At 38.0% G+C, this 24,120-nt stretch overlaps 2 protein-coding genes and 1 long non-coding RNA gene across 4 annotated transcripts; 1 reads left to right on the top strand and 2 right to left on the bottom strand.

The window, feature by feature from the left end:
- Positions 1-23: 23 nt before the first annotated feature.
- On the bottom strand, positions 24-7,665 carry LOC100006952 (uncharacterized). The gene is given in 4 exon segments (XM_017353395.4): positions 24-247; positions 249-981; positions 6,581-6,690; positions 7,639-7,665. Coding segments are annotated over 3 exon segments (894 nt in total). The 5' UTR covers positions 6,636-6,690; positions 7,639-7,665; the 3' UTR covers positions 24-141.
- LOC100536587 (uncharacterized) lies at positions 7,632-22,557 on the top strand. The gene is given in 7 exon segments (XM_068216588.2): positions 7,632-7,740; positions 12,947-13,056; positions 13,396-14,670; positions 17,323-17,374; positions 18,054-18,163; positions 21,189-22,333; positions 22,335-22,557. Coding segments are annotated over 7 exon segments (2,904 nt in total). The 5' UTR covers positions 7,632-7,663; the 3' UTR covers positions 22,470-22,557.
- LOC141380122 (uncharacterized) lies at positions 9,431-11,579 on the bottom strand. Of its 2 annotated transcripts, XR_012397605.1 has the most exons (4): positions 11,507-11,579; positions 11,036-11,113; positions 10,552-10,611; positions 9,431-9,918 (listed from the first exon to the last, which is right to left on the bottom strand). It is a non-coding gene; the product is annotated as an uncharacterized lncRNA (long non-coding RNA). The 2 variants fall into 2 exon arrangements; XR_012397606.1 differs by lacking the exon at positions 10,552-10,611 and having other exon boundaries at positions 9,436-9,918.
- Positions 22,558-24,120: the final 1,563 nt, after the last annotated feature.

The raw sequence follows: 24,120 nt of genomic DNA, 5'->3' as shown, positions 1-24,120 counted from the left end.
AACACCATATTTAACGATATATGCATTGTTTGCGTTCGTTTAATGAACAGTTTTCACAACAGACTGGGTCTTTGGACCAATCACCACAGATTAGCATCACACAATAGATGGGTTTGAAAAAAATGCATCCACGCATTCACATCAGCCTGTTGTTGGAGACCCCAAAACCACAACAGGACCTTTTATAATGTATAACAGGGGCTGATTAACTGAGAAATCTAAAGTTTGTGAACGGAGTACAGTTTGGAGGAAAGGAAACTTCATTGAGCCTTTTTTAGTTTGTGATTGTTCCCTCGCTGTGGATCTGCACATGTTTATTAAAGTTTGATAATCGTGTGAAACTTCTCCCACACTGAGTACATGTGAACGGTTTCTCTCCAGTGTGGCTCCTCTCATGTTTTTTCAGGTGTCCTGAATGTCTGAATGTTTTGATGCAGCGTGAACACTTGTAAGGTATCTCTCGAGTGTGGATCATCTTGTGTCGGTTCAAGGTTCCAGCTGTAATAAAAGTCTTCTCACACTCAAAGCAGACAAACTCTCTCACCCCAGAGTGGATCTTCTGATGGTCTTTTAAATGAGATAGCAATGTAAAACTCTTTCCACACTCAGAGCACGGATAAGGCCTCTGGTTTAAATGTAGTCTAAGATGGATCTTCAGCTCTGAAGCCCTCAAAAATGTTTTGCTGCACTGATCACACTTGTGTGTTTTCTCTCCAGTGTGGAGCAGCATGTGTGATTTCAGGTTTCCTGAATGATTGAACCTCTTGTCGCAGTGGGAACACTTGTAGGGTTTCTCTCCGGTGTGGATCATCATGTGACGCTTGAGAGTCATTTTGAGGCTGAAACTCTTTCCACACCGAGTGCAGGTGAAACATTTCACAGCTGTTCTTTCAGTCTCTGATTGAGTGTCTTCTTCCCTCTTGACATGATGTTTCTCCTCATCTCCACTCAGTTTTTCACTCTCCTCCTTCACCATCACATCTGAAAAATAAGTCACATGTTAAGAGTCTAGTTTTTCTCCGTACAGTCAATTGATCATGAATAAGAGCATTTGTGCTTGGCTGAGATGTGTAAGTGGTCAAATATGTTTGCACTCGGACTTTTAAACACTCAACAAAAAAAAGATGAGGCCCCTTCATAGACATGACTCATTTAAGGTTGTACTCCATAGACTACAGTCTAACAGTTACAGGTGTAACTGTTTGCTGTCACTTTGTATATTATGTATATAAGTTTATGTTTTTAAAGATATTTTTTGTTGTTGAAAAAATAGGTTATGTATTATTTGTGAATTTATTTGGTTTGGGACTTTTATTTTAAAATCTGTGGCTGTATGAAATGGCTGACTGGCCATTAGCTTATCACTTCCTGTGAGCTAGCAATCGGCAAGCATGAGTTGTTTGCATGTGCTCTTCAATGGATGTATCAACTAGTGATGTGACGTTGTGCGCCGAGGCTTCGAAGCATGTATCAAAAAAACGATACATCTCGCGGAGAAGCAGTGTACCGGAGCTCGATTTGTTTTGCCATCATCAGGTGATCAGTGACGTCCGAAGCTTCATTCGCCTATACCAGGGGTTTTCAAAGTATAAGGCGCGCCTTCCCTGGGGGGCGCCAGAGCATGTCAGGGGAGGCGCGGGAAAAATATTATATAATAAAAATATAATAATTAAGTTTAATTATTATATGTATTTTTTATTATATTTAAACGTTTTAATTAAACAAAGCTAAAAAAAATAATACGTCAAAAATAAGAAAACCTTTATTACCCAGAAGCCCATAGCTGTGAATTCGCTTCTGTTTGGCAAGCCCGCCAATAAAGGTATATGCCTGCTAATACAATGGATCGGTTTCTGAGACCCCCCCCCCCCCCCCCCCCCCCCCCTTGATTCAAAGCCTTCAAGTTCAGGGCTTTAACCCAAAAGACGACGATATGATGATCAGTATTTGAGTTTAGGATTTACGTGGACAGGACCAGCTGATGAACCACGACCTTTAAGTGTGGTTTGTCAAGATATTTTGGCTAATGACAGCATGAGACCCGCTAAACTTCGACTGTTTTGACTGGGATGGACAGTTCTTGGATCTGTTCTATTCATATTGAACCATCATCCTAGTTTTAAAAACGTTATATTAAAATACTTGTTATTACTCTGTAAATTATTGCACTTTCATGCAAATGATGATAAAAGTGAGTTAACAGTCTGACATCTGTCTGTGTCTTTATATATATACTGTGTGTATATATATATATATATATATATATATATATATATATATATACAGTATATATATATATATATATATATGTAAATGTGTTGGTGTGTGTGTGTGTGTGTGTGTGTGTGTGTGTGCGCGTGCGTGTTTGGGAGGAGGGGGGCGCCAATGGATAAGTTGTGTCAAAAGGGAGGCCCACTGTCTTAGACTTTGAAAACCCCTGGCCTATACTCACGTGACTGCTTCGTTTCAAAGGTTTAAACACCCTCATGGGTTAGTAAAGTGTATAGCGAGAGATTAGGCGTCGATTACATACATTTCTACTGTTTCAAAGCACTGCATCTGTCTCACACACCAGTAATTAAACTAAAATACAATAGTAATTTATAGTAAAAAGGTTTTGAACCATACCAAAGCGTATTAGCGTATTATTTTACAACTATCTTTAAAGAAAACCACTGCATATCGCATATAGCATATATGCATATAGCATTCGCCTCCCATGCAGGAATCGCTGGTTCGATCCCCGATTGGAACAGAATTAGTTATAATATGAAAATCTTTTGAATACCTTGAATGTTACCACAGTCATCAGTGGTGTGATGTAATATATGTTATGTGTAAAAACTACAGTAATTTGTTTATATTGCTGTTGTATTACTACATGGATGAGTTGGTCAGTCGTGAACATTTGACATTATGGCAACACAGTGCTTTCCCACACTTTAACCAGAAGAGGTCCTCATCGAGCTCTGATTTAGAAAGCTTCGAGTAACGAACCTTTTTCCAATACAATTGAGTCGAGCACTTCACTGGTTTAGAACGCTTCATTTCACCATCACTAGTATCAACTTCAACGAGGCCTTCAAGTGATTCAAGGAACATTCAGGACAATTTCTTTGGTACGGCATGCAGCCAACGAGGTATTTTGCTTTATATTTGTATGTTGTGTTTGAAGTTTGTTTGTTTGTGTACATATGTTTTGATTTGTATTAAGTACATTTGTTCCGTATTCATTGTTTAGTTTTCACGGTGGATTTGGGGGAAAAAGCCAACAAATAAACCAGTAACACGGAAACCACTTGTGCTAGCGTATGCTTGAGGGAAGTTATACTGTAAATTAAGGCAAATTAAGCTATGAGTAGTAGTGGACAACCAGTGCCATTTTGTTCACACGTCATCTGACCGGGGGATACCAAACAAGGGCAAAGAGGTGGAGCGCGAGCAGAGCTACAAATGTCTTGGAGCATTTTGCTTAGCTTAGCTTTTCTTTGGGAGGAACGCTTCATACTTCATTACCTGCGACTGGTTTGTGTTCTGACCACATGTGCTTGGCTGTATACTAAATCAATAAAGTGTTTAAACTTTTAAAAACACTGCTGTAACACATTGAGCCACTAAACATTTACATTTAGTCATTTAGCAGACGCTTTTATCCAAAGCGACTTACAAATGAGGACAAGGAAGCAATTTACACAACTATAAGAGCAACAATAAATAAGTGCTATAGGCAAGTTTCAGGTCTGTAAAGTCTAAGAAGGAAAGTATTAGTAATTTTATTTATTTTGGGTACAGTTAATGGTTTATCCAGAGAGGCAATTGCAGATTAGGAAGTGAAGTGGAGACTAAATAGTTGAGTTTTTAGTCGTTTCTTGAAAACAGCGAGTGACTCTGCCGTTCTGATGCAGTTAGGGAGTTCATTCCACCAACTGGGCAGATTGAGCGTGAGCGTTCACGAAACATTGTTCTTACATTGTTCTTATAATGTTCTTCTACAGAAGTATGGATTCTGCTACATTCATTCTTCCGTGGCGGGGCGCCACACCAAAATTCATCCCGCCATAGATACATTACAGCTTGTTATTCAAAATATTCAGTCGTTTTTTAAATAGCGGGTTAAAATCGCACTGAAAACATATGAAAAGGTAAGTGAATAATAACAGCGCAAACTTTTCTGTGACCATAGTAGTGCTGTGCGTTCTGTTTAACCCTTTAAGGGGACGTGCTGACTGACAGGTGCGTGAGACCAGCAAATACGGTGTAGCTTTCAGTTATGATGAACACAGTGTCCATAATTATCCTTTATTTATAGATGAAGGTCTGTGGCTCCGCATATAATGACTTTATCTTGCTGGAGTTTATAGCCGCTTCACTTTACTTCAGGATGCATTAATGCCGCGGTCCGCTCCGCAAGTCTATCACAGACATTCATAAATATTCCTAGCAAATCTAATAAATGTCGGAGACAGACTCGCTACATAAACACACTAAATCACACTTCAGCCGCAATTATTTGAGGGCACGCAAGAAAATCTGCACTTGAGCAGCGTATATTTGAGGTCGCACAAGAAGTTTTGTGCACAAACAGAGGAAATCTGCGCGCAAGCAAAGATTGACATGCTTATAGGCTATTACAGGGGTGGCCAACCCTGTTCCTGGAGAGCCACCTTCCTGCAGATTTCAGTTGCAACCCATATCAAACACACCTGCCTGTAATTATCACGCGGTGTTCAGGTCCTAATTAATTGGTTCAGGTGTGTTTGATATGGGTTGCAACTGAAATCTGCAGGAAGGTGGCTCTCCAGGAACAGGGTTGGCCACCCCTGGGCAATTACATTAAATCGATCTTAATACTGCACCCATGATATTTGTCAATGAAATAACGCCACATGTAGTGGTAGATCTGTGTAAAATGGCCAAACCCGAATTACTTCCAAACACTTCAGATATAGTCTGTTAGTGAATGCAAGGCTATTGATGAAATCCAGCATAACACTGTATGACAACGCTTCAGATGACTGTTCTAGAGCCTACAGCTAATCAATCTGTCAGATTCTGGAGTGCATTACAGCTCTAAAGAACATTATAAATGATCATAAATAAAACAAATACATTTATAGAGATGACATATAAGCATATAATTTTCCTCACCTGGGAATTAAAGGCCAAATGAATAATTGTGAGCATAATTAAGTGCACACAGCATGCCATATCATCTGATAATTAAAGGAAATAATCCCAAAAGGCAACTGACTGTGTAAAGCCACATAAAACAACACAAAAATATGAAATATATACATATATATATATATATATATATATATATATATATATATATATATATATGAGCTGAGGTGACGAGGCAGCGACCAGCGAGACCTAGCGGTCACCCCTTGATTATGCAGACCTAGTATAACTACATAAAAATGAAACGGATGGGTTATAAACAAATTCTGGAAAGGGGGAGGCATTCTTCTTCTCTTCTTTTATTTTACTGGTGGGCTGGTGTCATACGTAGGGGGAGGCTTATGACGACATTTTATCTCAATTGTTGTTTTTTTCATAATTGATGTGGAGGCCAAAATCAAAACTGAGTAATGGCACAGCCATGGTTACTATTATCGTGGACTTGTAGTGAACTTGACGTCAAGTGACTTACACTTTATTTTGAAATGTTGCAGCTAATGCTCACGTCTCACCCGAGTCTCCCACAGTTAGCCTGACTGGAAGATTTCCTCGCAGTTTTGGTGCTGCGAACATTTAAACGTACTTTAGCAGCCGCTCGCATGAAAGCAGGGAAAGTCACAGCCAATCATAATGTCTGTAGCCAGAGTCAAGTAGAGAATGCTGTAAGGATGGTTCAATCTCTCCATAATATCGGATCCGAGAACTGTTATGGAAATCCATGAGCGAAGACCACAAGAATAGTCACGCAATAAACTTTGTAATTTGAGAAGATTAGCTAGGAAAGCAGTTGTTTGGCTGTCTCAGTCACCCATCCTGATCACCCTCTACTATACCCTCTCCACCAGAGCAGCTCACTGAAACACTGAATGTCCAAGTTTACAATATGACGTATCTTGTGAATCTGTAACTTTAGCTTGTTATGTTTGATATCCTGTAAAAGGTCTCTACGGGATTAGTAAACAGTCTCAAATTTGCAGTAGTCACTCGTATTATGATAATGATTGCCTGTTGATCTGCGATCGGTCCTGCTGAAGTGTGAAATTGTCTGTCAGTTATGAACTTTAAGGTCCAGGTGGTGATTGGTTTTTAGGTTAGCATATGACCAGAGGGAGACTTTGGTGGAGCTTTTATTATCTTGAATTGATGATTGTTCTGAGTTGAGCATTTAAAGGAAAGGTGGAAAAATATCATTGGGATCTTGTAGCGTAGATATCGGTGTTGCAGTGTCATGCATCTGAGACTTATATGCTGCAACCGTACTTCATCCATCTCTAACTCTTGAATTTATCTTTGAGTAATTGATGTTGTATCAATATAGCAGCGAAGACGAATTTTAGATTAGCAAACCTGACTGTTGTTCAGCCTCATTATTGAAGAGTAATGAATGAACACAAACCTATTAGTTCTTCAGTCTCTTCCTGTTTAATTCTGCAGGGTTCTGGATCACTCATCTTCTCACTGTCCTTCAATAAACTCTGTCTTTGTCTTTCACTGATGACAGCAGAGCTTCAGGAGAACAAACAGAGAAATCTGATTCATTTACACTGATAGAGGAAATAAACATTATGATGTTATATCTTATTATACAATGTGATTATGTGATTTGATAAGGTCAGGTGATAACAATAACATTACCTTGAATTTGTAGATCTGAATATTGATGAATGTCAGACTTTAAACACTTAGTAAACATTAAGGATCAGCAGCAGATCAGCTCATTTTATAATGAGTGTTTGTAGGATAAACTCATAATTGTAATTCATTTAAAAACCTTTTGCATTTATCCTTATACAGTTTAAGTATTCACACCAATAACGTAATCAGATTGTGAGCAATCGCGCGTCTCTACAGAAACTGAAAAATTAGAAAAACCGTTGGAAAATAAAGAGGTAAAGTTGGTTTTATATTCGCACATTCGTTCATTTAGAAGTCTCTATATTGTTTACCATGCTAATTTGAATATTTAGTCGGAATTAGCATACAAGAATGACTTCTAAACAACATTAACACTATCTTCACTGTGAAATGTTGTACTTTCATAGTCATTTGCTTCTAATGTGATTCCCCTATTTTGAATTTGCAAATAATACTTTTCTGAATTTATATTAAGGAGAATGTCTCAATATCCTAATATAAAACCAACTTAACCTCTATTTAGAAAATAAAGAGCGCCAAAAACTTAATTGTAGTTTTCTGGATTAAAAGTCGTATATCTGCTTTAGTAAATTCCCACTCACAAATCATTACTATGTTACAAACTCAAACACACTGACACAAAAAACCCAATCATATTGTCATCTCAGAGCTGCTCTCTGCCTGCTGGATTGTTTTGGTCAGCAGACACACAGATAGAGGTGAACTCAATGCAGAAACTAGTCGCAGATTGTCGCTTTAATAAACTGTAAAGTGTGTTTTATTGTTGTGTAAACACGAGAAAAAGCGTCAACGACTCACCTCAGCTCTGAAGACTCGACGCGGAATGACCGCGTCAGACAGTACTGACGTCATCAGGGCGAGGCGGGCGCATTCATTCGGCGTCGAGTCTTCAGAGCTGAGGTGAGTCGTTTTCGCTTTTTCTCGTGTTTACACAACAATAAAACACACTTTACAGTTTATTAAAGCGACAATCTGCGACTAGTTTCTGCATTGAGTTCACCTCTATCTGTGTGTCTGCTGACCAGAACAATACAGCAGGCAGAGAGCAGCTCTGAGGGGACAATATGAGTGAATGTGTTTGGGGTTTAACGTTTGTGTTTATCAGCGCTTGTAACGTTATTTGTAAAATCGAAATGAGTGATATGTGAAGGGAAACTGTGGGAATATTCTGCGGCAGATGTGCGAATTTTGTCCAGAAAATGTTAAATATAGTTTTTGGCGCCCTTTATTTTAACGGTTTTTCTGATTTCTCAGTTTCTGTACAGACGCGCGACTGCTGACAATCTGATTACTTTATTGGTGTGAATACTTAATAAAACTATACACTGATATAAATACAAAACTTTTTTTTTTGTTACAATAGTGATGAGTTCATCCTGCAAACGCTCATTAAATCTGCTGCAGTGTTTATAGTCTCATCAATATTCAGATCTACAAATGTAAGTTAATGCTATTGTTATCACCTGAATTGAGCAAACCACATTGTAGGGATAGTTTACAGTTTAATTCAAAGAATGAGCAGTCTGGTAGATGAAGAAGAGCCGGAGTCAGAGATTTAAATAAATAAATCAAGTTTACTGAAGATAGTTTGCAGTTACATCCGTGGAAGCCAGCTTTAACACTCGCAATGAGTTCCTACCCAGCTAACATAAGACCAGCGGGCCACTGGCGGCCCGCCGGTGGCAAAGTCGGCGGTCCACCGGCGGGCGCCGCCCGCGGTCCACCGTCAATTTGCTCATCGTTATTCCAGCGGCCCACCAGCGGCTGCCGCCGCTTTTCCGACGGTGGTCCGCCATCGCACCGCTGGTTTTAAATAAGTGTCTGCTGGCGGCCCACGGTCGGTCCACATGTCATTTTTAAATATTATATTAGCCTTTACAATTGTATTCAATATAAATATGTCCAATAATGAAATCAAGTACAAAATACTTAATCATTATAACATTTATTTATAATACTGCATAACGAGCATACGTTAAACACTTAATGAAATGTTTCAAAAACACATACGTTAACAAATATAACAAAATAAATATAAAATACATACAAATATAATATAACAACATACATACAACAGTTACATTGTACAGTAGTTTTATAAGTAATGTTAATGGTTTAAATATGAACTAATATGAACAATACCTGTACAGCATAATTTATGTACAGCATTTACTAATGCATTAATAAAATCAGTCATGCTTGTTAACATTAGTTAATACATTGCGAGTTAACATGAATAAACAATTAACAACTTTTTTCCATTCACCAACATTAGCAAAGATGAATAAATACTGTAATAATTGTATTGTTTATTATGTAGTAAATACATTAACTAATACATACAACCTTATTGTAAAGTGGTAGCCATTCAACAATGAGTTTTCTATAATAAAGACAAACTTTGAGACTTCTCATTATAAAAATAAACTATTAAAAACATTATAAATAAACTTGTATTATTTATATTTTAACATTATTATAATTATTTATTATAATATTATAATAAATTATAACATTCTTATGACATTTAACGTTATTATAAATAACATAAAAATAAATGACATTGTGGATAAATATAAACATACATATTACAATAAATGTAAACGTGCATTATTATTACAAAATCAAACTAAAACATCTGGAGGTTATTAACAACTACACTGGGGCAGCACAGTGGCTCAGACTGTCACCTCACAGCAAAAAGGTTGCTGGTATGAGTCCCGACTGGGTCCGCTGGCATTTCTGTGTGGAGTTTACATGTTCTCCCTGTTTTGGTGTGGGTTTCCACCACAGTCCAAACACTTGTGCTATAGGTGAATTTGAACATAGTGTAGAAGTGTCTGTGAATACGAGAGTGTATGGGTGTTTCACAGTGCTGGGTTGCAGCTGGAAGGCCATCCGCTGTGTAAAACATATGCCAAAGTAATATCCAGTTCCTTACGCTGTGGTGACCTCTGATATTAAGCTGAAGGAAAATGCAGGTTCTTTCGTCTGCCCCCTCATGATTAGCAGATCCTAATAAAAATGTCTTTGAAGGTCCCATCCGCTGTCTCTCTTGTAGCAGGCTTCTTTCTTATCCTGAAATAACAGAATCATCAGTCATCATTTTTGTCCATCATCAGTAACTAGGTCATTATGGACATTAATGTTTGTATTTTTTATTGTCTTTTTATTGGACATCAAGACTGCATTGATTTGATTGATAACATTAATTTACAGTTTAAAAGTAGCACTGAAATATTTTTACAGTTTAAAATAATGATTTTTAATGTCAATGCATTTTAAAATATATTTGGTAACACTTTATTTTGATGGTCCATTTGAGTATTAATAGACTGTCTGCTTAAAATCTGTTGATTCTGCTCCTTTAACAGACATTTAACTGACTATAAGAAACTTACCAAGTACATGTCAACTTACACCAACCCTAACCGCAACCCTAACAGTCTACTTATAATCTAATGAGAATTTGTTGGCATGTAGATGCAATGCAGCTTAAATTCACCAAACAGACCATCAAAATAAAATGTGACCATGTATTTTATTAATGTGAGGTCAAAGCTGATTTGTTAGCATCATTACTCCAGTGTCAGATGACCCTTCAGAAATCATTCTAATAGGCTAATTTGTTTGATGCAGTTGATATTAATATTAACATTAATAAAATTTATCATTGGGAATACTTTTAAGTGTCACTATAAAATTACTTACCTTAAATGAAGTCTGGCAAGGAAAACAAAGTGGTAGAGTGAGTGGAGGACGATCAAAAATCTAGAAAAAAGTAATAAAAAATGTATATATTACTAACACATTTTAAGAAATGGATACTTGTATTAAACAAGGGTGCATAAAACTAATCAGAAGAGAGTTAAGATTTCTAATTCAAATACTTTTCAATTTAAACTTTCTATTCATCAATGAATCCTGAAATAACAAAACATGATAAAAATAAAAAAAATCTTGCTTGATCAGCAGCAAATTATAAATACAATATTACATTTTGGACTGGAGCACTGATGCTGTAAATTCAGCTTTGAGAAAAGCAATGTAAACAATTTTTTAAAACCACTCACTTATGTTTAGATGTCAAAACTTTAAAATAACTGCAATCAAGACATGTATCATGTACATGATAATGTAGGGATTTCTTATAAAAATGCACATTAATCTATTTAATAGTTAATTATAGTTTTACCTGTGTTTCCTCCAGCTCTGTGAATAGCTACCTTCATCTTGGCTCTTCTCTTCTGTTGTAGGGGTAATTTTGTCACTCCTGAAACCACAGAGCACTTTTTAAAATTAATATTAGTTTACATTACTGTGAAATATCAAAGTAACACATATGTACTAACTTTAACATTTTAATTCGCTCTTGTTGACAGTACAGTGCTTATTTTAGGCTAAATAAAGTAGACTACCTCCAATAAAACATTGTCAAACCTCTCATCTACACATAAAATGTAATTAAAAGCCAACACTTTTATAAACAATAGCTAACGTTAGCCTAATGCTAACGTTACCTCTGCTAAGACTCTAACGGACTTTTTCCAAAGACACAACAGTCTCTATAAAAAACATGTTCAACAGAAATATGTCAATTACCAGTAAGAAAAGTGTCAGAAACAGTTGTATGTAACATTTGCGTGATTTTAGCGACTAAACTTACCTGAAATTAGTGAAAACTGCCGCATGAGAGAAGTGCTGTTGACGGTCAGGTGTCGTGTCGTTGCTCCGTTTCCATAACAACGCTCTCTGCTGCAGTGCTTGAATGGGGCTCGGTAATGGACACTTTAAAGTCACGCAGCATTTACATAAACATTTAAACAATTTATAAACATATTAAATAATGACTTTAATATTAAATCTTGATTTTTAAACTTAATTTTGTTTTGTTTTAATAATAACCTGTTATATTTAAAACCTCTTTTAGTTTTATATAGGCCTACTAAACTTTGCTTTTATTAATAACTATATTTTTATTTAGTGCCTCATTCGTTTTAAATGTAAAAAGTGTTAAACAAAAGTACTTATATCAGGTACAGAACAGCCAACAACATTAAAAACATCACCGGGTGGGCCATCGGATAGCCACTCGTGTCCCGACGGCGGTCCACCCACGGTAACCCGCTGGCGGCGTGCCACCCAAAAAAACGCCGGTGAGCCGACATAACTTTTAGAATGGGCGGCTTCCCGCTGGTGAGCCGACGGCGGTCCGCCCGTATCAAGCCGCTGAATTTGTGCCGACCAAAAAACGCCGACGGTCCGCCAACTCATTGTTTGCTGGGTAGGCCGCTCTGCTTACAATCACCAATCAATAACAATTATACTCTCACATAACGTCATTAACTGCGTCACACATATAGGTGTCCTAACCTGATTGGTTAAAACACAGATAGACTAGGAACATTTTCACGTGGGGTTCGTGCGTATATTCTGAACAATATCTTAAGCATAAACGTCAGACATCCCTTAGACTGATTAGAGCTGACTCCAGACCTGTGAAACGGATCAACAATCAAATAGAACACACACACACACAAAGTATAATTTGTTTCTTATTCAAGGCTGAGTGTATTCCCAGCCGTCTTTATCAAAACTGGTTTAAAACCGGTATAATCTACATTCAGCCAGTTATATTCTTACTATACAAAGTCTATCTTGAATAAAAGAAGAATCACTTTAAAAGAATTAACAGTAAAAATAGCAAAATCACTTTAGATATTTTAGACAGTATTAACTACTAGAAATAACAATAGAAACAGTTGCTTCCAGTCCTCAGCCCTCAGTTCCACTGAAGGTCTCTGTGACCTCTGACCTAGATTTGTGACTTCTGAAAATAGGTATAAAGAGACAGGCAAATGCACTGAACATTCTAATATTAAGCAATGTGTTAACTTACTCATTAATTCAAATCAATTCACAGTTAAATACTGAGAAACAGGATGATGGGGAGGATAAACGTTGGTCCATGATGAGACAGATTGGAAAGCAGAAATCCGAATCCTTCAACATAATCACATATTGTATCACAAGATATAACATCATAATGTATTCATTCCATCAATCAGTGTAAATGAATTAGATTTCTCTGTTTGTTCTCCTGAAGCTCTGCCGCCATCAGTGAAAGACAAAGACAGAGTTTATTGAAGGACAGTGTGAAGATGAGTGATCCAGAACCCTGCAGAATTAAACAGGAAGAGACTGAAGAACTAATAGGTTTGTGTTTTTTTCATTACTCCCCCCTTTTCCAGAAGTTTGCATTCATTCCTTTGCAAAGTCAATTTTTTTTTTAATTAAATTAGATCCCCACAATAAACTGCAAGAGCATCCATTCATTTTCTTTTCGGCTAAGTTTCTTTATTAATCAGGAGTCGCCACAGCGGAATGAACCGCCAACTTATCCAGCATATGTTTTACACAGCCGATGCCCTTCCAGTCTAGCAGGATAAAACTGTAAAATACAGGAGAATCCTGGGGAAAAACTGGAGGGTTGACATGTATGATTACAGTACAGATCAAGTCTAGACTCTTAAATTGTGACTTGTTAATTTTCAGATGTGTTGGTGAAGGAGGAGAGTGAAGAACTGAGTGAAGATGAGGAGAAACATCATGTCAAGAGTGAAGAAGACACTCACACAAACAGTGAACATGGTGCTTCAATGGAAAAAACAGCTGTACAATGTTTGACCTGCACCCAGTGTGGAAAGAGTTTAAGCTCCAAATCTAATCTTAAGATTCACATGATGATCCACACTGGAGAGAAACCCTTCAAGTGTTCACACTGCGACATGAGGTTCAATCGTTTAGGAAACCTGAAATCCCACGAGAGAACTCACACTGGAGAGAAACCGTACAAGTGTGCACACTGCGACAAGAGATTTAATTTTTCAGAAAACCTGAAAACACACATGCTGCTCCACACTGGAGAGAAAACACACCAATGTGATCAATGCGGCAAAACTTTTTTAAGGCCTTCAGGGCTAAAGAGCCATCTTAGAGTTCACACAAACGAGAATCTTTACTCCTGTCCTGAGTGTGGAAAGAGTTTTACATCCCCGATAGTTTTAGGAAAACATCAGAAGATCCACACTGGTGTGGGAGAGTTTTTCTGCTTTGACTGTGGGAGGACTTTTACTAAAGTTAAATACTTGAAACGCCACCAGATGATTCACACTGGAGAGAAACCTCACGCGTGTTCAGACTGCGGTAGGAGATTCAGACTGTCTTGTACCCTTAAATATCACAAAATGATTCACACTGGAGAGAAACCGTTCACATGTACTCAATGTGGGAAGAGTTTCACACAACTATCAAGCCTCAGTGCACACATGCTGATCCACACTGGTGAGAAAAAACACAAATGTGATCAGTGCAGAAAAACATTTTTGAGGCCTTCAGAGCTGAAGGACCACCTTAGAATTCATTCAAACGAGAGGCCGTATTCATGCTCTGAGTGTGGGAAGAGTTTCATATTGCAGTCAAATTTAAAAAAACATCAGAAGATCCACACTGGTGTGAGAGAGTTCGTCTGCTTTGATTGTGGGAAGAGTTTCATTAGAGCTGGAGGCTTGAGACGGCACCAGATGATCCACACTCGAGAGCTCCCTTACCCGTGTTCACACTGCAACAAAACATTCAGACATTCAGGACACCTGAAAAAACATGAGAGGACTCACACTGGAGAGAAAAATCACGAGTTAAAAAAGCAGAATGAAATCTCCCTTCCTGAAAGCTCTACACTATATTCACACACACCAGATTTCTCAGTTAATCAGCCCCTGTTATACATTATAAAAGGTCCTGTTTTGGTTTTGGGGTCTCCAACAACAGGCTGATGTGAATACAAGCTCAAAGAACACTGTCATTGTCTTATAATATGCAGTCATTTTTACCAATTGATCCCAACAATTGATCCAAACCCTTCCATAGTGTGACGCTAATCTCCGGTGATTGGTCGATTGCGTTCAATGCAAGACTGATAGGAAATGCTCACCACGGCTTATCAATATACTGGAGCAACTATGGCGTCAGTTTGTATGCAAAAACCTGTAAGCAGTTAGCATGTTAGCAGTTCTGGGTCCCTTTCACGATTTTCTACGAAAAATACGATATTCTACGATATTCTACGACACTAAACACATCACTCTTGACTTTTTAAATCGATTCCGCTTCTGTAAAAAGATTATTATACGTCATTGAGCTGAAATGGTCTGGATTGGGTCCGTGTATATTTTAGGTTATATATTTAGAAACGGATAAACGAGCCTTTTTTTATTTTTTATTTTTAAAAGTTGAAAAACATATTGAAATACGAGGCGTTTTTTGTGGTCAAAAAATGGAAAAGCAAAAATTAATAATGATTTGATTGTCATTTTTTATTACGAATAACAACAAAATAAAATTCCCAGAAAACAAAACGAATGAAGGCTTGTTTTCTATTTTCCAAAGCCTCATTCAGGGTGACGCAATGCTGCCACACAGGCTAGCCTACAATGGGCTTTTGTTTTTTCCACTTATTAATGTTATAAAGAATATTTTCTTGTGATAGCGGACATTTTTTCCTCTATAAGATGACATATTTCTCGTATAAGGGCCTTTTATTGGCTATATATTTATTTTATGTTAGCATGTTTCAAATGGAACAACCTTTATTTTGACGTTAAATCAAGCCTTACGTTGCTTTACTGAACACTTTTCTGAAATGAAAGTTTGAATATTGTTAAACCATAATACTTCCACTTCCCAAAGTTTGTCCATGAATTATTTTGAGTGAGGGAGGCATTAATACAGGTGTTAGTTATGCACATTTCAATAAGTCATAGTGTTTTAAAATAAAAATGAACGATTAATTTGATCTGAAAGGAAGCATGCTACACAAACACCCTGATAAGCATCCTGTGTCTTTTAAAAACAGACTATAGCTGCGGATGAGTTGTGCGCGTACGTCATCACCCCACTACATTGGGTCTATCCATAAATCCATATAGCCATGTGCAAATTATAGCAGCAGCCTAAAATATGGGACATCATAATGTTATGAGAGTTAAAACATTAGAAGCTAAACAGTAATTCATAAAATAAACACAATTCACGAATATTTGTTCACAAATATGGCATTTTAGCGCTAGCAATCTGACGGTCTGTTTTGCAGCGCTGCTTATGCTCAAAGTTAGAATGCATTGACTGATATTGACCAAAAACACATTGAATGACAGCAAAAAGAAGCAATTTTAAAATATGTCCATTTTCTAGCATAGCCTGCCGATTTTTAATACCTGAATTTTATTGATTAAAAAAAAATAACCTACTGATATATATTTATTATAGGTTGTATTTTGCAATAGAATAGGCTGTATTTGCAGTGAAGATGTACATAGCAGCGCGCTTCAAGCTCATTATCAACTGTATTACAGTTTTTTTTAATGTCCGATAGTCCGCTTTTGAAGACAGATTGAATGATGCTTATTTTGATTTCGGAGAGATGACTTGTTGAAATGTATGCAATGATTCCAAACGAATGTTCAATGTTACTCTCACTACTGATGTGGAAGTAATTTTAACAATAAACTTTATTTTCCGAAAACTATTCATTAAAGTAACTCGTATATCGTCAGATATGTTGTTCCATTTAAAATGCTGCTATGTAAAAAATTAATTATATATATATTATATATATATATATATATATATATATATATATATATATATATATATATATATATATATATATACAGTATTGTGTATATAACCGGCTGTAATGAGGAAAATATGTCTTAACAAAATCTCGAAAGAAGATACAAGTAATTGACTGGCCTGCCTGCAGTCCCGATCTGTCTCCAATGGAGAATGTGTGGCACAATTTGAAGTGCAAATGCGACAACAAAGACCACGTACTGTTGCCCGCCTTAAGACTTGTTTTGCTGTAAGAATGGGACAAAATTACACTTGAAACACTTCATCACTTGGTGTCTTCAGTCCCTAAACTGCTTTTAAGTGTTGTGAAAAGGAATGGGAACATTACACAGTAATAAATGCCTTCCTGATACAACTTTTTTTTTAAACATGTTGCTAGAACCAAAAATGGAATAGGTGTTTATTTAAAAATAAATAAGTGATTTGCGATGAAACAGAAGCCAAAGTAAATTTAGAGATCACTACTTTCTTTTTTTTCTTCTTTTTTTCTATACTGTCCCAACGTTTTTTGATTTAGGGTTGTAATTGGAGATTGATAGTGTGTAGATAGAGACCGTCATGACAGATTCATTTGTTGATCATTTATTTTAATAAAACCGTTTTATGAAGATACTGCTGACCATAGTGCAGTCTGACTCTTGCCTGTTTATAATACAAATGTGTGAATAAGTGTGTAAAGTGTATATAATTGTTTACTGACATTTTAACGTGATCGTTTTACATTACCATTGCAGTATTTTTGTTTTGCGCGATTTTGACGATTTTCCGTTGCGCCCGCCTCGCCGTGATGACGTCAACGCTGTCTGACGCGTTCATTCAGCGTCGAGTCTTCAGAGCTGAGGTGAGTCGTTGACGCTTTTTCTCGTGTTTACACAACAATAAAACACACTTTACAGTTTATTAAAGCGACAATCTGCGACTAGTTTCTGCATTGAGTTCACCTCTATCTGTGTGTCTGCTGACCAAAACAATACAGCAGGCGGAGAGGAGCTCTGACAGGACAATATGAGTGAATGTGTTTGAGTTTTCTGTCAGTGTGTTAAGGTTTATCAGCGTTAATGAGCAATATCTCAAAGTATCTTATTCTTAAGGGAAACAATGGGAATAAACGTGTATGAATTTTTGTGCAGAGATATTAAATCTTTATTTTCCAGCGTGATTTGTGAGTTTCTGTAGAGACGCACGACTGATGACAATCTGATTACTTTATTGGTGTGTATACTTAATAAAACTATACACTGATATAAATGCAATTAAATTTTTTTTTAATTAATTACAATAGTGATGAGCGCGTCCTGTAAACATTGTAAAATTTTCTGATTTGCTACTGATCCTGATTGTTTCTTTAATGAGTATAGTCTGACGCTCATCAATATTCAGATCTACAAATTTAAGGTAATTTCATTGGTGTCACCTGACTTGAGCATATCACATATTGTATCACAAGATATAACATCACAATGTGTTTATTTCCTCACTCAGTGTAAATGAATCAGATTTCTCTGTTTCTTCTCCTGAAGCTCTGCCACCATCAGTGAAAGACAAAGACAGAGTTTATTGAAGGACAGTGAGAAGATGAGTGACCCAGAACCCTGCAGAATTAAACAGGAAGAGACTGAAGAACTAATAGGTTTGTGTTTTTTTCATTACTCCCCCCTTTTCCAGAAGTTTTCATTCATTCTTTCACAAAGTAAAATAATTTTATGTTGAATTAGATCCCCACCAATAAACTGCAAGAGCATCCAGTTCTTGCATACTCACCTTTTGAAAATGACGTCTATCAATCGTGACTATTGTGCTCAGTTGCATACTTTAAACATTGCACGACTCCACAAAGCAAGCCAGACCCGTAACCATTGATAAAATGAAATTATATTGGACACTTCTAAAGTTAATGAGCAGACCGGAGTCTCATCTCCCATTAAGAAAAGAAAACAACCAAGGCGATTGACCAAGGAAATGTCAGATTTATTTGACATTTAGGTTTAGAGGAGACATAATTATAATGCGGAGGTATAGTCAAAATAAAAAACTAAAATTCAACAACTAAAATTTAAACCCTCTTACCTGCACATAAATTAAAACAAATTAAACAACATTCACTGACCTCCCTACTAACAATGAAACATGAGAAAACCCTCCTCATCACATGCGTCTCTGTATGTTTGTCGCAATAGGGTCCCACTTTATATTAAGTGACCTTAACTAATATGTACTTACACAGGAACTAATAGTTTGTTACAATGTACTTATTGTCTAAATACATGTATTTATTGTGTACTTATGCTTAATTAAATACCTGTATGTAATTACCTTAGTAATTACATTTGCAGAAACACTGCTGACCATTTCCTACACCTTAACCCACCCTTAAACCTACCCACACCACCAAACCTGTCTCTAACCCAACCTCTATCCCAACTCAAGAGCACCACAAGTGTTCTCCAATACTTTATGAACACAGTAAGTACATTGTATTTATTTTTTAAAGAAACTCGCTCATTTTGAGGCAGGAACCGGCGGACGTGCAACAACTTTAACTATGAGGTAAACACAAAACAAAACTTTCCATCCGGAGCTCCTTCACGGGACTCCACACTTGTAAACAATTTGGCTCGCGCGACTCTCGGTCCCGTCCAGACTCGTCAGCGCTACCAAGCCAACCAATCACAGAGCTTGCGCTACGCGTCGTTGCGATATGTAGTTACATTTTTTGAGAGGTGCACATCAGCGATGCACACAGTGTAGGGCTGTGGGCGCCGTAGTATACGCGTGCGTTTGATGCGGAAGTACAAATCAGCCTTAACTCTCTGGCACCATGTCCGAGTGATACAGTAACACTGACAAAGCAACTCAATCTCGTTGCGCCAAGGTTCATGCAGCGTAGCAGTGTCCCTGGCAGCCTTAATGTGCACTTTAGACTGTAGGTTTTAAGGCGTTTGCGATTAAGGTATTGTCCACAAAAACTCGGAAAAGCATGTGAACAAAACAATGGATGAGGGCTTTAATGCAAGTGCACATAAAGGGGATCAAAAGAACTGTCTTGGAATGCCATGTAGTGGAATGATCCTGGGATGCAGCTGATTTTTAAGGCATTGGGATTCGCAGAACTTTTCGTTAAATCCTCGCACAACGTTAATTCTTGACATTTGACAGATCCACGCCGAACGTCAAGCGACGTTATAGGAATGGGAGCATCTTACCATCATTGCTTCAGACTCAGGAAATGTTCTTGGAACTTCACGCCTCCAGAGGAGCTGTAGCTTTTTTTTTGCACCGGGGATGCATGATCCACACGGAAGGGGATAAAAAATGTCGCGCAGTCCACGAGGCTATTTAAGAAAGAGATTCATTCTGACCCTGTCAGTCATATGCAGATTCGCCAGGTCTTGAAACTCTTCTGAAATGGCCGATGTTTCGAATCACCTATGTCACATGGCCTGGGTGTTGCGGATCATGCTTCAGTGCTGTGTTTCAAAACCCTTGCGCTCCGGGATCTCGACGCTGTGTCGAAACGGCAGTTTACATTTTACATTTACATTTAGTCATTTAGCAGACGCTTTTATCCAAAGTGACTTACAAATGAGGACAAGGAAGCAATTTACACAACTATAAGAGCAACAATGAATAAGTACTAAAGGCAAGTTTCAGGTCTGTAAAGTCTAAGAAGGGAAGTATTAGTAGTATTAGTATTTTTTTTTTTGTACAATTAGTGTGATATTCAGAGAGGCAATTGCAGATTAGGAAGTGTAGTGGAGACTAAATAGTTGGGTTTTTAGTCGTTTCTTGAAAGTAGCGAGTGACTCTGCTGTTCTGATGCAGTTAGGGAGTTTATTCCACCAACTGGGCAGATTGAGCGTGAGCGTTCGCGAAAGTGATTTCTTCCCTCTTTGGGATGGAACCAGGAGGCGACGTTCATTCACAGAACGCAAGTTTCTGGAGGGCACATACATCTGCAGAAGCGAGAGCAGATAAGAAGGAGCAAGGCCAGAAGTCACTTTGTAAGCAAACATCAGAGTTTTGAATTTGATGCGAGCAGCAACTGGCAGCCAGTGCAAACGGATGAGCAGCGGAGTGACATGTGCTCTTTTAGGTTCATTGAAGACAACTCGTGCTGCTGCATTCTGGAGCAGTTGAAGAGGCTTGATAGAGTTAGCTGGAAGCCCAGCTAGTAGAGAGTTGCATTAATCCAGTTTGGAGAGAACAAGAGCTTGAACAAGGAGTTGAGCTGCATGTTCAGATAAGAAGGGTCGGATCTTTCTGATGTTATAGTGCGAATCTGCACGAGCGTTTCACGTCAGCCATCTCTACCAGAAAGTCTCCACATGCTTACACCTGATTTACCATGCGAGAGAGAACCACAAGAAAAGGAAACGCATACAACAACACAAAGAAAAACTCACAAATTTCAGACAAATAACTTTTCTTGTAAATAAATGCTTTAAAACAAAACAATACATTACCGCAACCTTGACTAGTGAGAGTACATCTTTAAATGTCACGTCTATGAAGGGAGTCATTTTGAGAGCGTATAAAAGACAAAGTGCAAACATATTTGACCACTTACACATCTCAGCCAAACTAAATGCTCTTTTTCATGATCAATTGACTGTACGGATAAAAACTAGACTCTTACCATGTGACATTAATTTCAGATGTGGTGGTGAAGGAGGAGAGTGAAGAACTGAGCGAAGATAAGGAGAAACATCATGTCAAGAGGGAAGAAGACACTCAGACAAACACTGAACATGATGCTTCAATGGAGAAAACAGCTGTAAAATGTTTGACATGCACTCAGTGTGGAAAGACTTTCAGCTCCAAATACAAGCTTAAGATTCACATGATGATCCACACTGGAGAGAAACCCTTCAAGTGTTCACTCTGCGACATGAGGTTCAATCGTTTAGGAAACCTGAAATCCCACGAGAGAACTCACACTGGAGAGAAACCGTACAAGTGTGCGCACTGCGACAAGAGATGTAATTTTCCAGAAAACCTGAAAACACACATGCTGATTCACACTGGAGAGAAAACACACACATGTGATCAATGCGGCAAAACATTTTTGAGACCTTTGGGCCTGAAGAACCATCTTAGAGTTCACACAAAGAAGAAGCTTTATTTATGTCCTGTGTGTGGAAAGAGTTTAACAACCCCGACAGTTTTAAGGAAACATCAGAAGCTCCACACTGCTGTGAGAGAGTTTGTGTGCATTGACTGTGGGAGGGCTTTTACTACAGATAAATACTTGAAACTGCACCAGATGATCCACACTGGAGAGAAACCTCACGTGTGTTTAGACTGCGGCCAAAGATTCAGACTGTCTGGTAGCCTTACATATCACAAACTGATTCACACTGGAGAGAAACCGTTCACATGTACTCAGTGTGGGAAGAGCTTCACAAAAATATCGAGCCTTAAAGAACACATGCTGATCCACACCGGAGAGAAAAAACACAAATGTGATCAGTGCGGCAAAGCATTTTTGAGGCCTTCAGAGCTGAAGGTCCATCTTAGACTTCATTCAAACGAGAGGCCGTATTCATGCTCTGAGTGTGGGAAGGGTTTCACAGTGCAGTCACATTTAAAAGGGCATCAGAAGATCCACACTGGTGTGAGAGACTTTGTGTGTTCAGAGTGTGGGAAGACTTTTATTACAGCTAGAACCTTGAGACGACACCAGATGATCCATACTAAGGAGAAACCTTACCAGTGTTCACACTGTGACAAAACATTCAGACGTTCAGGACACCTGAAAACACATGAGAGGACTCACACTGGAGAGAAAAATCACGAGTTAAAAAAAGCAGAATGAAATCTCCCTTCCTCTAAGCTCTACACTATATTCACACAAATCAGATTTCTCAGTTAATCAGCCCCTGTTATACATTATAAAAGGTCCTATTTAGGTTTTGGGGTCTCCAACAACAGGCTGATGTGAATATAAGCTCAGAACACTGTTATTGTCTTATAATATGCATTTGATTGTGTTCGTGGTTCATCCAAACCCTTCTATTGTTTCATGCAAATCTGTGGTGATTGGCTGATGACCTTGACTGTTGTGATTGGTCGACTGCGATCAACTCAAGACCACACTCACCACGGCTTATCAATAGACTGGGGCAACTAAGAGGTCAGTTTGTATTAGTGATGGGAAGTTCAGCTCATTTTACTGACTCGGATCTTTGAGTCTCGTTCATCAAGATGAACGAATCTTTTTTTGAGTCATTTCGTTCATTTGGTTCAATTTGCCAAAATATTATTAAAATGTTACGAATTGCTTCCAAACACATCTACAACTAGCCCAAAAGGTTGATCGCACGACAAATAAGTCATAAATAGAATACTATAAGAAGGAGAAAATAATACTTTAATGTTGACCTGCTCTTCTGTCTATGAAGGTATTGTCGTCGCTTTGCTCAGCTCAGCTCTTCATGTCTTCAAATGTCAGGGGTTCATTCACGTTACACTGACAGTCACATATAATCTTAATCAATGCACAGTCTGAGCCGATAGAAGCCATGATCGTTCGTTGTTTACGTGACAGAATGACTCAAACCCGGGGACTCGAGAGATGAACGGTTTAATTCTTTTTCCGGCTCTAAACTCATATGATTGGCCCGTGATGAACGAGTGACTCAGACCCGATAGACGACTCGAGAGGTGAGCGGATCAATTCTTTTTGATTGGCTTCTGCCAATGTGATGAAGACTTGAAATGAACGATACCACCTTCACAAATGTGCGCACGCGTGGATGAACTATTCACTCCCTGAGAGGACTCGTAGTTCCCGAGTCATATTGAAGATTCGTTCAAAATTAACGAATAGTTCATGAACGACCCATCACTAGTTTGTATGAAAAAACTTGTGAGCAGCTAGCATATTAGCACTTCTGGTTTCCTCATTCCAGAGTCAGTGTTTTTTTTTTAAATGGGATTTCGGTTAAATGCTTAAATAAGGTTTGTGGCAAACACAAACTCAAGATGCTTTCACTTTTCTTTTTTTTTTTTAATTGTTACATTTCTTTAAAAAGGCAATTGCTTAATATACATCATGAGGTGTTACGGTTGTAGTGTTTCTGTGTACCGTTAAACAGTGTCCACCAGATGAAGGTGTTTCGTGATCTGGTGTTCCTCTGGAGCAGGGGTCACCAATCTCGGTCCTGGAGGGCCGGTGTCCCTGCAGGATTTAGCTCCAACTTGCCTCAACACACCTGCCTGGATGTTTTTAAGTACCTAGTAAGACCTTGATTAGCTTATTCAGGTGTGTTTGATTTGGGTTGGAGCTAAAATCTCCAGGATACCGGCCCTCCAGGAACAAGTTTGGTGACCACTGCTCTGGAGTGTTGAACATGTGCGGTGTTTTGCCGTGTTTACGTTTAGATCAGGTACCGAGTGTTACCTGTGATGTGCGTTTGGATAAAGACCAAATGTGCATCCCAAATCGCATACTAATGCACTATACTAAGCCATTTTGTAGTATAAAGAGTGTAAGTAGTGCATTCACACTAAAAACTCTTAAAATAGTAAGTGCACTTTAAAAACCCGGATGATGCACTTATTCAGCCAGTAAAATGAAGTGTATAA

The sequence above is a fragment of the Danio rerio genome, chromosome 22 (assembly GCF_049306965.1).
Source record: "Danio rerio strain Tuebingen ecotype United States chromosome 22, GRCz12tu, whole genome shotgun sequence".
Classification (NCBI taxonomy): Eukaryota; Metazoa; Chordata; class Actinopteri; order Cypriniformes; family Danionidae; genus Danio; species Danio rerio.
The sequence above is the reverse complement of the archived record's forward strand: the minus strand, read 5'-3'. Positions and strand labels throughout refer to the sequence as shown.